The following is a 14,246-nucleotide window of genomic DNA, read 5'->3' as shown; positions in this document are numbered from 1 at the left end:
TAAAGAAGTCATGTAGGATATCACAGAAATACAGTGCCCTCCATAATGTTTGGGACAAAGACCCATCATTTATTTATTTGCCTCTGTACCCCTCAATTTGATATTTGTAATAGAGAGAAGAAAAAAAATCACATGAGTATAAAGTGCACATTGTCAGATTTTAACAAAGGCCATTTATATACATTTTGGTTTCACCATGTAGAAATTACAGCTGTGTTTATACATAGTCCCCCAATATCAGGGCATGGTAATGTTTGGGACACATGGCTTCACAGGCTTTGTAATTGCTCAGGTGTGTTTAATTGCCTCTTTCATGAATGTATGAGAGAGCTCTCAGCACCTAGTCTTTCCTCCAGTCTTTCCATCACCTTTGGAAACTTATATTGCTGTTTATCAACATGAAGACCAAAGTTGTGCCAATGAAAGTCAAAGAAGCCATTATGAGACTGAGAAACAAGAATACAACTGTTAGAGACATCAGCCAAACATTAGGCTTTAACTGTTAACTGTTTGGAACATCATTAAGAAGAAAGAGTGCATTGGTGAGCTAACTACAATACAATACAATATACAATATTTTATTACATGTCATTTGAACCTCAGTGAGGCTCAAACGAAACTCCGTTTCCACAGCCATACAAACAAAGACAATTCCTACAAGACATACAAACAATGCAATTTACACAAACATCCATCACAGTGAATCTCCTCCTCACTGTGATGGAAGGCAAAGTCTTTTCTCTCCCCTGCACCATTTCTCTCTTGATGTCGAAGCCCCAGGCGGATGATGGTAAGTCCCACGGCCATTTAAAGCCGCGCCGGGTGATGTACGGCCCCGCTCCGGGTCGTTCCAACCCCGCGACTATCCCAACGTTCAACTTAGATATGGACATGGATAGAACAGGTTTGGAAGGGTATGGACCAAACATGGGCTGCTGAGACTAGTGTAGCTGGGACTTATTGGCTGGTGCAGCCGGTATTGGGCAAGATGGGCCAAAGGGCCTGTTTCCACGCAGCATCACGCTACAACTCTATTCAACACATCATTCTGACATTTTTGACACCAATATGATCCCACCTGTCACATCAGCCCATCCCAAACCCTTTCCATCTTCCGCATAGACCGCTTCCTCAGCAACTCCTTCATTCACTCATCCCTTCCCACCCAAGCCAGGTATTTTCCCCTGCAAACACGAGAGATGTAACACCTGTCCCTATACCTCCTCCCACCCAAGTACCTCAGAAGTCTTTCCAGAGGTTCACACGAACCCCCTCTAAACTCATCTACTACATTCAGTGTTCCCGATGTGGTCTCCTTTACATCAGCAGAGGGTAGATTAGGTGACGTATTTCGTCGAACACTCGCGTAGGGTCCGCAAAGGCCTCTTGGATCTCCCAGTTGCTAACCATTTCAACTCCCTCTGCATACTAACATCTCTCTCCTGGGCCTTCTCCATTTCCAGAATGAGGTCACAGGCAAATTGAAGAACAGGAACATATTCCGCTTGGTTGACTTACAACCTAATTTTATGCACAATTAATTCTCAAATTTTCAGTAACTAACCTACAAAACCACTCTCACGTCTCCCATCCCCTTTTTCTCACCCTTTTTTCGCTGTGCCCCACCTGATTCACACACCCATTTGTTCCCTTCCCCCTCCCATTTTCACATATTCTTTCCTCCTGTTTCACAATTCACCCTTCTTCTATCGTTATCTCAAACATTTTGTCTTTTTATCTCTGGCCTTTAAGTACTTTAAAAGAAGGCTTGCACATGCTCTGCGAAAAAGCAACGCTGAAGCACTATTTCTCATTCCATATGTTCTCACGATTGTCTTAAAAGGTACACAAATGAAGAAAAAAGCTAACCATAGTGGTAGTGTTTCACATCCAGTAAAATTGACCAGGGTATAACCAAGGAATACCCTGGCACTCAAAACATTTTCATTTTTTTGACATTTTCGCTTCAGCTCCTTCCTCATGCAATTCTTATCCTGAAGTACTCCCAAAGTATAGACTTACTAAAGGTTGCCTTCATTCAGTTCAAGCCACAGAGGGTTCTAGGGACCACTGAAGGGCAACCTTGAGAAACTCTGACATACTTTAATCAAAGACTGCAATCTGGCATTCCATCAAATACCAGAAAAATCCCTCAGCACTAGATGTTTTCTCAGTATGAATAGTGCTCCATTGTTGTTAGGGGCTCTGCTTATGGTTGCAGACCCTGTTACAAGTGATGAACATGCTTCAAGATACATATGATTGTTAATCATTATTGACACCACAAAAGTAATTTACAGGCAAACAAGTTTATCCCTCCCATTCTTAAGTAGCATTTATTTAAAAAATTATATTTCTTTCAGAAAGCAGAAATTGGAGCACAGCAATTTGCCAATACTTTCCTTCCTTGTACCACGATGAACTATCAAAGCACACTAACAACTGAAAAGAGACAAATTGCACTATTCAGCACAAGGCACAGCAATATGCTTCATAACCAAAGAATCACGTTTGAACAAGGGTCTCGACCCGAAACGTCACCCATTCCTTCCCTCCAGAGATGCTGCCTGTCCCGCTGAGTTACTCCAGTATTCTATGTCTACAATCACTTTTAAAGTGTTGCCACTTCTCTGAAAAATGGCATCTCCAATAATGCTCTTCTTCAATATAGTCATCAATAAAGAGGAAATAAATAAAATCATTGCTGATTGCTTGATAGAACATGAAATATATAAAGTGATAATTATGTGAGGTCTTAAATGGAAGCAGGAACCAATTTTGAAGCTAACAGAAATAGTAACATAATTTCACATTTTATAGACATTAATCCATTAAATTTCATGTTCACAACTCTAATGTTGTCATTTGGATTGGAAATATGATGGTATTATATTTAAACTTTCTTATCGTCATGCATGATAAGCTATCCCTTAACTTTGTATTACATTTCCTTAATCATGACTTTCAACGAGAACAATAGCAGGTTCCCACTTTCTCTCTACTTGCAATCCCATTGGCCTTCTTATTCAATCTGTAATTCTCCTATGAATTTTCACTACTTTCACTACTTTCAACAAGATTCCAGCATCAAAAACATCTATCCCAAGATTGTTGGACAACTGCAAGAGCAGACACGACTGCAACCTTACAAAATAATTTTCATACCCATCTCCCCTGTAGTCACATTATCCTTTAACTTTTGACTGACCAAAAGTACAGAACTTAATCTAGGATATGTGATCGCCTCCTGGAATAAAATGCTCAGGTAACTTTCCTTCTCGCTGATGCACCTCAACTTCCAAGGGATTCTATCTCACCAACTTGAAACTGAAGTTCCTCGAACTGAAGAAACATACTGGAGATGTGGTAGCCAAGAAAACCAATGGATTCTCTCAACTTCCACTTACCAGCAAATAAAATTGTTTGGAAATTATTGGGGCAATAATTAACCTAATTGAGATACAGGATGAATTATCCACCTTATCAAATTGAACGCCTGTGTTGTAAGTGATCAAGAACAATGTGGTTAGTGTGTATCTAGCACTAGAATACCTCTTTATCACAGCAGTTGGGATAAATGCAAGCAGTGCAGTTTGATAATGTCTCCTCTTCAATGACCACCAATACAGTAGCACCTCAAGGTTACAGACTTATCCCCCTGCTCCACTTTCTTTACACTCATGACAGCGTGGCTAAGCACAGCTCCAATGCCATCCATAAATTTGCTGACAACACCACTATTGTTGGTCAATTCACTGGTGGTGATGAATCAGGTTACAGGAGAGAGATATGACACCAGTTGGAATGATGCACCAACCAGTCGTCAACATCAACAGAACCAAAGAATTAATCATTGACTTCATAAAGAAGAAGTTGGGAAAAGACGCATCAGTTTTCCTTGGTGGGCTCCTGGTGGAAAGAGTTAGCAGTTTCAAATGGCTGGACTTTAACATCTTAGACGACCTACATAGAGATGCAATCAAAGACAGTACACCAGCATCTCATAGAAACATAGAAAATAGGTGCAGGAGTAGGCCATTCGGCTCTTCGAGCCTGCACCGCCATTCAATATGATCATGGCTGATCATCCAACTCAGTATCCCATCCCTGCCTTCTCTCCATATCCCCTGATCCCTTTAGCCACAAGGGCCACATCTAACTCCCTCTTAAATATAGCCAATGAACTGGCCTCAACTACCTTCTGTGGCAGAGAATTCCACAGATTCACCACTCTCTGTGTAAAAAATGATTTTCTCATCTCGGTCCTAAAAGACTTCCCTCTTATCCTTAAACGGTGACCCCTAGTTCTGGACTTCCGCAACATCGGGAATAATCTTCCTGCATCTAGCCTGTCCAACCCCTTAAGAATTTTGTAAGTTTCTATAAGATCCCCCCTCAATCTTCTAAATTCTAGCGAGTACAAGCCGAGTCTATCCAGTCTTTCTTCATACTAAAGTCCTGCCATCCCAGGAATCAGTCTGGTGAACCTTCTCTGTACTCCCTCTATGGCAAGAATGTCTTTCCTCAGATTAGGAGACCAAAACTGTACGCAATACTCCAGGTGTGGTCTCACCAAGACCCTGTACAACTGCAGTAGAACCTCCCTGCTCTTATACTCAAATCCTTTTGCTATGAATGCTAACATACCATTTGCTTTCTTCACTGCCTGTAGTTTGGAAAGAGATTTGTCATGTCACCGAATACGCTGCATATGCGTTGTAGAAAGTATCCAATTTGCATCCTGTTATGTCTTTTCCAATGCTTAGGAACACAAAGGGTGCAGAGAATGGTAGACTGCCTTTTGAACACTGTATAGAGATCTATCACATCACGATCAACCCTCTGAATTTCCAGATGAAAGCACATTAAAATCTGCCAAGTAGGAATTATTTTTTCCTTCGATTGTCATCTCCAAGAGTTTCCACGTGACTGAAATTGGATTGATTGGTTTCTTCTTTACATTTCAATTTTTCGGTACCCTGAAATCTCTTCAAAGAGACTGGAAGATGGTTTGCTACATTTCCATCACAAAATTCCACAATATGTATAGATACATGCTGTTTGGAATGGCGTTTTTTTCCTCTCTATCCAATATCTATCCGCCCCATAGCTCTATGATACTAATTTGAAATGCTTATTCCATACATTTTCTGAATCAATGACTTTTACCTCTCTCACTCGATAATTCTGATTCCAGTTTTCCTAAAAAAATGCTGGAGGAACTCAGTGGGTCAGGCAGCATCTGTGGAGGGAATGGGCAGATGATGTTTCTGATCATGATTGACTGATCTGATTAATTGAAGAAGGGCCCCGATTCAAAACATAATCATTCCATTCCATCTACAGAAGCTGCCCAACACTTTGTTCCTCCAGCATTGTGTTTTCTCAATATTTCAGCATCTGCAATTTGTGTTTCCAGTTTTCTTACAAGCTCCAGATCTTTTTAAACAAAAGCACCCAATGAAAAGTAATTTGCAAATTTGTTAAACCTATTTACACCAAGAAAATGTTTATTTTTCTCCTCCACTAATCACCAATTTATACAACACGTTCTTGTTACACTGGATATCAAAGGTGATAATGTAATATTGAGTACTGGGTAGCGCTGTGGATAGTTGGTGCAATTTATTTCCTGCAGTGCCACTCAGTGGCTAGAACTAGATAGCACAACAAAACAATCCAACTAAATGTTGGTAGCACTGACATCAAGTGACAAGTAAAGGGCACTGCATTACTGTAAAAGTTATCTTGTGCATTATAGATTACAAGATTTTTTTTAGTAGTTCTCAGAATGAACAATTACTCATTATTTCATCTGGGTAGGTTGGAATGACATTGATTTTAAGATGAAGATGCACAAATTTACCATATTTTAAAAAAAAAGGTGTTCAAGATCCACTGGGGTAAAAAGGAATCCTGCACTTATGGGGTACTTTGCTTAAAAAACAATATTCTGGACTAGAAACATTATTTTTTTCCTTGGCTATGTCTGAACAATAATTTTGAATAATTTAGACGAAAGTTTTAAATAACTGATTGCCCTATTGCAGGAAGGATGTGGACGCTTTGGAGAGAGTGCAGAAGATGTTTATCAGGATGCTGCCAGGATTAGAGAGTATGAGTTGAGGTTGGACACATTTGGATCAAAGGGAACAGTAGATAGCTCTGGCAGATGGCGTTAAGGGTAATCCCAAGATATTGTATGTACATAAAGGGAAAATGTATAAGCAGAGAGAGAGTGGGACCCATCTTCAAGTTTGCCGACAACATCACCATTGTTGGACGAATTACAGATGATTACTAGACTAAGTGGGACCCATTGGGTCCCAGCTTCACGCGGGAGGGGTGGTCCCCCAACGCAATATTCCACTTCTCCACCAATTCCAATATACATATATACACACACACACTCACATTCACACATGCACTCACACTCACACATGCACTCACAATATATGACAGTAAACTTTCTTGAATCTACTCACACGGCTGAGCGCGGCCTCTCCACTGTGGGGCTTCCGCAGTCAGCGGCACTTCCGCAATCAGCGTGACCTCGCACTTACCGGAAATTACGGAAAGTACCCTATCAGTGCGACCTCTGCACTCACCGGAAATTACGCAATCAGAGTGACCTGTCCACTGAGCGGAAGTCACAAAATGAGTGGGACTTTTGGAATAAACAGTCCGACCTAATAAAGCATTTATTCCTTCCAAACACAGTCAGACCTAATAAAGCATTTATTCCTTCCAAACACAGTCGGAGCTAATAAAACATTTATTCCTTCCAAACACAGTCATACCCAATAAAGCATTTATTCCTTCCAAACACAGTCGGACCTAACAAAGCATTGCAGTTTCAAGCACAGGTAGGGCAGCAGGCCAAACAACTCATGGCATTGTCATTTCATTTCCAATTAAGCATTGCACTTTCAAGCACAGGAAGGGCAGCAGGTCAAACAACTTATGGCATTGGCATTAAGGGCTAACAAATCATTTATCGCAAGTACATTGCAGACTCACAGTTCAGTTGATTCACAGCGTAGAATGACAGTCGTGGCCTATCCCTCGCGATCTTGCAGAATGACTAACCCACGTCCAGGCATCTGGGGTTTTATAGTCCTGCCCCCCCCCCCCCCCCGGAAGGGGCGTCACCTTCATCGCGGTGATTGACAGGCGAGAGGACCATTTAGCTGATCTCAAGGTTTTATGAGGTTTTTTTTTTTTTTAAGTTTTTTAAGTTTTTTTTAAAGTTTTTTTTACCCCAGTGGATCTTGAACACCTTTTTTTTTTAAATATGGTAAATTTGTGCATCTTCATCTTAAAATCAATGTCATTCCAACCTACCCAGATGGGAAAAATCCTCGGGGCTGGCTCAGCGAGTTAGGACTGAGTAAGATGGCCAAAAATCACAGCGATACAGGGTAGCATTTTTTCTAAAATCAATATACAGCGCGGACAGGAAGTGGTCAAGATGAGACGTTTAATTATATAGATGAGTCAGAGTATATAAAAGGGAGATCAATTGACTGACCAAATGGTGTCAGCGCCACAACCTGGCTCTCAATGTCAGTCAGACCAAGGAACCGATTGCAGACTTTTGGAAGAGAAAGGATAAATATAAACCTGTCAATATCGATGGAGGAGAGAGTCAAAAGCTTCAAATTCCTTGGCGTGCATATTTCTGAAGATCCTTCCTGGACCCAGCGCACTGATGCAATTATAAAGAAAGCCCATCAACGCCTCCACTTTCCAAGAAGATTGCAGTGATTTGGTATGTCAGAGGATTCTCTTGAACTTCTACAGGTGTACAGTAGAGAGCATAGTGCCTGGTTTGGCAACTTGAACGCCAAGGAATGAAGATGACGTCAAAAAGTGGTGAGCACTGCCCAATCCATCAAGGGTACTGACCTCCCCACCATCGAAGGGATTTGTAAGACTTACTGCCGCAAAAAGGCAGCCAGCATTATCAGACACCACCCTGGCCACACACTCATTTCACTCCTGCCATCGGGAAGAAGATATGGGAGCCTGAAAACTGTAATGTCCAGGAAAGAACTGCAGATGCTGGTTTAAATCGAAGGTAGACTCAAAATGCTGGAGTAACTCAGCGGGACTCTGGAGAGAAAGAATGGGTGAAGTTTCGGCTCGAAACATCCGAAGGGTCTCAACTCGAAACATCACCCATTCCTTCTCTCCAGAGATGCTGCCTGTCCCGCTGAGTTACTCCAGCATTTTGTGTTGAACTGTAATGTTCAGGTGTGAGTGTGTGTGTGTGTGTGTATATATATCTGTCCACACAGACCTTTTTTTCTTATTTATTACATTGCTTACAGAGTACTATGTTTATTGTGCTGCTGCAAGTAAGAATTTTGTTGTTCTGTCTGAGACATACGACAATAAAACACTCTTGACTTGACTCATGACTCAGCATCCCCTTTGCAACTGGATCCTTTACTCCTTGACCCATAAACCACAATCAGTAAAGAAAGGTGACAAATTATCCTCCATTATGGTTTTCAGCAGCAGTGTCCTGCAAGGCTATTTTTTTTTTAAACTCCCTATGATTCTTCCCATACATTCTCAACAGTTTAGCCAAATTTTGCTCTTACTTTAATCACAAGTTTGCAGATGACACCATCGCAGTTGCCAGATCTCAAACAGTGACTCGAAAGGGAATATAGGAAGGCGAGAGAGAAAAGACAACAACCACTCCCTCAAGTACACACCCCAGACTGTAACAATGGTGCTGAAGTCAAAGTGGTCAAGAGCTTCATGTTCCAAGATGTAAATATAATCTACAATTCATCCTGGTCAAACTACATTGACATTTCGGCCAAAAACTTACATCAATGGCCTATTTCCTCAGAAGGAAAAGGAAATTCAGCACGCCTCCAATGACTCTTGCCAATTTCTACAGATGCAACATAGAAAGCATCCTATGTTGATGCCCAAGACTGCAAGAAGTTGCAGTGAGTTGTGAACACGGCCAGTCCATCAGGCAAGCCAACCTCTCCATTACTCCACCCTGCCCAATCAACTCTTATCTACCCTTTGCACTGTCCGGCCATTATCTCGCATCAGGCAGAAGGTACAAAAGCATGGAGAGACAAAAGCTTCTTACCCACGATTATCAGACTCTGAAGCAGACATCTGATATGCTCGGGATTAATTTCCAATCTTCCAACCTACCAAGTTGCGGCCTTTACCCTAATCATCTACATTTTCTCAGTAGTTGTAACACTATATTCTGCACTGATTATTTCCTCTTTTGCACTACTTGATATACTCATGTACGGCTATGGTTTACCTAGATAGCATGCAAAACCTTTTTTCACTTTATCTCAGTACACATGACAATAATAAACCAATACCAATAGGAAATGATTAAATGTATTTTTCAAAGCCTCCTTGGAAAAGTGTAATGTTCATGGTCCATAATCACTCAAAATGAGGAATAACATTCAGGAGGACACCAAGAACCCAAAACCATTAATTGGGAACACACGTCCAGTATACCATCGATACTAGCTCCAGAACTGCCCACCCACCCACCCAGCACTTCTTTCATCAGAGACTGCAAGTCCCACATTGGCACAGTCCCAAAATAGAAGCCATTGAAATAAAGGGGAAGCCAGTCTGCCACAATCCCTCGGGACTGCTCAAGATGAAATCCATAGCAGGCATAGGTATTCAGTCCAGGAAGTTAAATTGAAAATTAAAAACAAAAAGATGAAGGACTCAATTAACAGAGACAGAGGTTGAAATAAAAGTTAGGTGGAGCCTGGATCTCAGAATATTTATGCTGGCAATGCCATTTTTTACTTTTAGGGGATGATCAGCCCTCTGAGCATTTCCAGTATTATCTCAGAGCCATACACCGTGGAAACAGGCCCTTTGGCCCAACTTGCCCACATGTTCCAGCTACACGTGTTCCACCTGCTTACGTTTGGCCATATATCCTTCTAAATCCGTCCTATCCATGCACCTGTCTAATTGTTTCTTAAACGTTGTGATAATCCCTGCCTCAACTACCTCCTCTGGCAGCTCGTTCCATACACCCACCATCCTTTGCGTGAAAAAGTTACCCCTCAGATTCCGATTAAATCTTTTCCCCTTCACCTTAAATTCATGTCCTCTGGTCCTTGATTCCCCTACTCTGGGCAAGAAACTTTGTGCATCTACCAGATCTATTCTTCTCGTGATTTTATACATCTCTAAGATCCTCCTACGCTCCATGGAATAGAGTCCCAGCCTACTTCTGTTTTATTTTAAAGAAAGATAGACACAACAAGCTGGAGTAACATGGCAGGACAGGCAGCAACTCTGGAGAGAAGGAATGGGTGACGTTTCGGGTCGAGACCCTTCTTCAGATTTTACCTTGTTATTTCAAATACAGCCCCAAAACTAAAAGAATGTGTAACCCACATCAACTTCAAGCTCCTCTCCTTACCAGGCATTCATGAAAAGAGTCAATTATTTGAAGTAAATCAACAACAAGCATTTATACTTACCCTCTGACTTGAAATGATAGCATTTTCCCAGCAAAAAGACAGGCGAATTTCTACTAAATTTTGTTTTGATTCTGAGAACCCAGCCTGAAGGGATGGAAGACAGAAGGGTATTATTAGCAAGCAACACTACAAAGTCCTTCATGGGGAATTTCCCATTATTTCCACAGAGATTTAGAAAAGGCTGTACAGACAAAAAATACAGAAGCTCATTGTATCAATTTTTTTACACTGCCACTGGCAAAAACCTGCAGTGTCAGCGTTTAGGATTTCATTAATACAATTGGGGGGTGGGGGGGGGGGGGGGTGAGTATGGGGTTGGGGTCGCATTAGTTGAGACTTTTATACTGGGATGGCTTAAGTTAGAGATATCAATTTTGTGAGCACCATCACCATTCATTAGATGTCATTAAAATGAATAAGCTGATGCAAAACTACCAAGTTGAATCACTTGTTGAAAAGTCCATTTACCGAGAAAATATTTGCCCATTATTTACAATGGCTATTTCTAATTGTGCAGCCTGACATGGTTTTCAATCACACAGCACAGGCTTCCATTCTTGGTCTGTCAGAGTCAGATAATGAATGCAAAACACTAAATTCGGCATTAGAAGCTTGAAGACCTCCATATCATGCCATTCTGCAAAGGCCTCTCAAAAACTACATTTGTGTGGCAATCTTCAGTTAAATATTTCACTCTGGATTTTTATTAATGCTATATTTTAATATCAACATTTAAAACCAAGATTTTCCTATCAAATTTGAACTATCCAATTGGGCTTATTTCCCTGCAAATGCTTTCCCATGAAAATATTGATGCAATTACTTTTTGAAAGTTGTCATTAAATCTGTCTCCGCTCCTGATACTACCTCTGCATTACAATTCCTTAATTCATGGCATCTTTGTTGCATATTCCCTTAAATTGGCATCTTCCGTTTACTGACTCGTGCCCTGGGGGGGAAAAAACTATAAAACCGTGTGATTCTGAACACCTCAGCAAGGCTCAGAATGAGAGGCTGAAGCACGGTCAAAAGATGATCCATCACAGCATTCTCCTGAGAGCTCCACTATCACAGGCAGCAATGGGGCCAGTCAATATCCCAGCTATAATACTGAAGACTTGCCCTCCAAGCTCTAGACCGACTGTTAACGCGAATTCTGCAAAATTGAATAATTCCATGTAAATATTTCATGAGCCAAGACCTCCTTTTCTGTTCTGGTACATATGATAATAAAACACTCTCAACTCTTTCAAAAGACCACCCAACAAAAATATTGCACTAATTCAGTACTTTATTGCAATCTTTTCTTGAAGCAAGATTTAAAATCAGAAATTCATTCCAGGGAAAATGTTCTGATCACTGTGCTGGCACTGGAAGAGATCTTTTCAATAACCCATTGTTGCCTTTATTGATGTTGTCCCTGCTCAACATTTTACTCTCCCTCTCATTAAGGTTTGTTTTAGAGACGGTGTGGAAACAGGCCCTTCAGCCCACCGAGTCCACACCGACATGCGATCTCACGAACACTGGTTGTATCCCAACACTAGGGACAATTTACAGAGGCCAATAAACCTACGTGTCTTTGGAACGTGGGCGAAAACCGGAGAACCCGGAGAAAACCCATGCACTCACAGGAAGAACATACAAACTTCATACAGTTGTAGCCAGTTGTGATGGAATCTGGTTTCATTTGAGTTCCTAGTTGTGTTTCCAAGGGAACCGGACTTTGCTAGGGTAGCCGATTTAGTCGTAGGAAATATCAGAGTCAAGCTCAATCTATTCTTCCCTGCAAAATTTCCTAAAGCATCAGAAGGGGAATTCTGGCCAATGTTTCCTTTCCAAAAGTAAGAGATATGGAGACCAACTGTACAATCCACTGCTATCCAGTCAATACCAAATTTAGCAAATTTCAGGGATCAAACCTCTTGCCATATGGAGTTTATCCAAGTATTTGTTGGAATTGGTCCGTATTCTTCAAGATGAACTTGCTTTAAAATTTAATCCCCTAATCTCTACGGTATGTATATGTGAATATCACCTACCATATTTCACATTGTGCCATGCGGACATAAACTTCATCTTCAGTTTATCCACTTCATCAGGATCACTATCTTTCATTTTCAGCCTTCAGCATTTCTTTCATGAATGAAAACTTTATTCCAATACGGGACATGTATCAAACAGGGGAGAAAACAGATAAAATTGGGATTAGCAACTTAAAATTAAAATTGATAAAGGATCTATTTCAACTCACAAGACATCACTGTAATGGATGAATGACTAAAAAACGCACGTGTCAAAATGAACTACTAAAATCCAAAAGACTGATCATCATCTATCCACATCAACATCCAATTGATACAACTTCACTGGTAAGCTATTTTGATTGATTTTTTTGTTGAAAAAACATAAATATTCTACCATTTCAGTAAACTCTATTACAGAAATGAAATTATCCAAAAGTGCCTGAAGAGCTTTACTAATTATCCAACCCATGCCATACTGACCATACTTGCCATCATTCCCAGCAAGATGCTGGGCAGATTGGTCAGCTTTGAATAGGGATATTGGGTTTGTGACTTTGTACCTACATTCACATTGACAACCTGTTACCAACAGTTGAGAGTTCCGAAAGCCGAGCAGTGCATGTGGAGGCCACAACCCATCAGTAAAGGGTGGATGGACATTTACCCAACTAGACAATCAGGCCAATTTTTTGCAATATTAACTGTACACACGTGAAAACTTCAAAAATCCAAATCATAGAGAGGATAGAAACAATTTTGAATTTTAGGCTAGGCTTTTTTTTTTTGCTCCTACTATCATTTTAACATTTATTTTCTCTCACATTTAATTATGTTTTATTACCGGTAGAACTACATTACTCAGTCAGAAAGATATTTTGGCAACAAATTATCGGAAATATGCATCATATATTCATTCTCAAGCAGATAGTGCCACTAGCTTGACATTTCTCTTCCTTCTTGGAGTTTCTATTTTCATTTAAAAAATGTTCAAACGTCAGTTTTATTTGGTAAAGTACAAACGATTTACCTATTTGTGTATTTATTGACAAATGAAATATCACCAAACAATCCCAAGCAAAAACAGCATCAATATTAAATAGAAAAATAATCCATGCTGTCAGTGTGTGGCTTAATTTAGTGACCTAAATGTACAACATGAAAACCAACAAGCACTGGGATAGCACAAATTAGAACTTGGCAAAATAGTTTTGGATTACCTCAAGTCTATGAAGGATAGGATATGTGTGGAGGAATGCGCTGGAATAGTCAAAGCAGAGTTTCACAGATGGACTGAAGCGAGGATGGAGTCAGATTATTTTACAGAAGTCAAAAAAGGGAAGCTTTAGTAAAAGCGAAAATATGGCGTTACACTCATGTTGGGACGGGTAGCATGAATTTAAATAACTGATGACTTGTGCAAGCCGAAAATAGTAACATCCAGCAGTCCTGGCCCACAAACTGGTGCCCAGACTTAACTTGACTTGGGGAACAGTACATGTAGAAAGAATGTGCAAATGTATCGGATAGAAAATGCACATTTTTCCAATTCCTGCACCATTTCAACATATGAAATTTCTTGTGTCAAAAGTAAAGGCTTTAAAACTTATAGTTTCCTGCGTTACTTGTTTCAATCTCAATGGTGCTTTGTTGTCACCGTCACGTGCAGTGAAATTCTTTTTGCATCGCACACATGCACAAGTCGCTATAT

The 14,246-nt window shown here is 40.5% G+C and overlaps 1 protein-coding gene across 2 annotated transcripts in view; it reads right to left on the bottom strand.

Annotated features, from left to right (window-relative positions):
• Positions 1–14,246, bottom strand: part of atg4c (autophagy related 4C cysteine peptidase) — a 46,095-nt gene that overhangs the window by 27,316 nt on the left and 4,533 nt on the right. For both annotated transcript variants that reach the window (XM_033028272.1, XM_033028271.1), the window contains exons 2-3: positions 12,554–12,663; positions 10,512–10,595 (exon numbers count right to left, since the gene is read on the bottom strand). In XM_033028272.1, coding sequence (XP_032884163.1) covers positions 10,512–10,595; positions 12,554–12,629 — 160 coding nt within the window. In that variant the 5' untranslated portion in view covers positions 12,630–12,663. The remainder of the gene's footprint in view (positions 1–10,511; positions 10,596–12,553; positions 12,664–14,246) is intronic.

The sequence above is a fragment of the Amblyraja radiata genome, chromosome 10 (assembly GCF_010909765.2).
Source record: "Amblyraja radiata isolate CabotCenter1 chromosome 10, sAmbRad1.1.pri, whole genome shotgun sequence".
NCBI lineage: Eukaryota > Metazoa > Chordata > Chondrichthyes > Rajiformes > Rajidae > Amblyraja > Amblyraja radiata.
The sequence above is the reverse complement of the archived record's forward strand: the minus strand, read 5'-3'. Positions and strand labels throughout refer to the sequence as shown.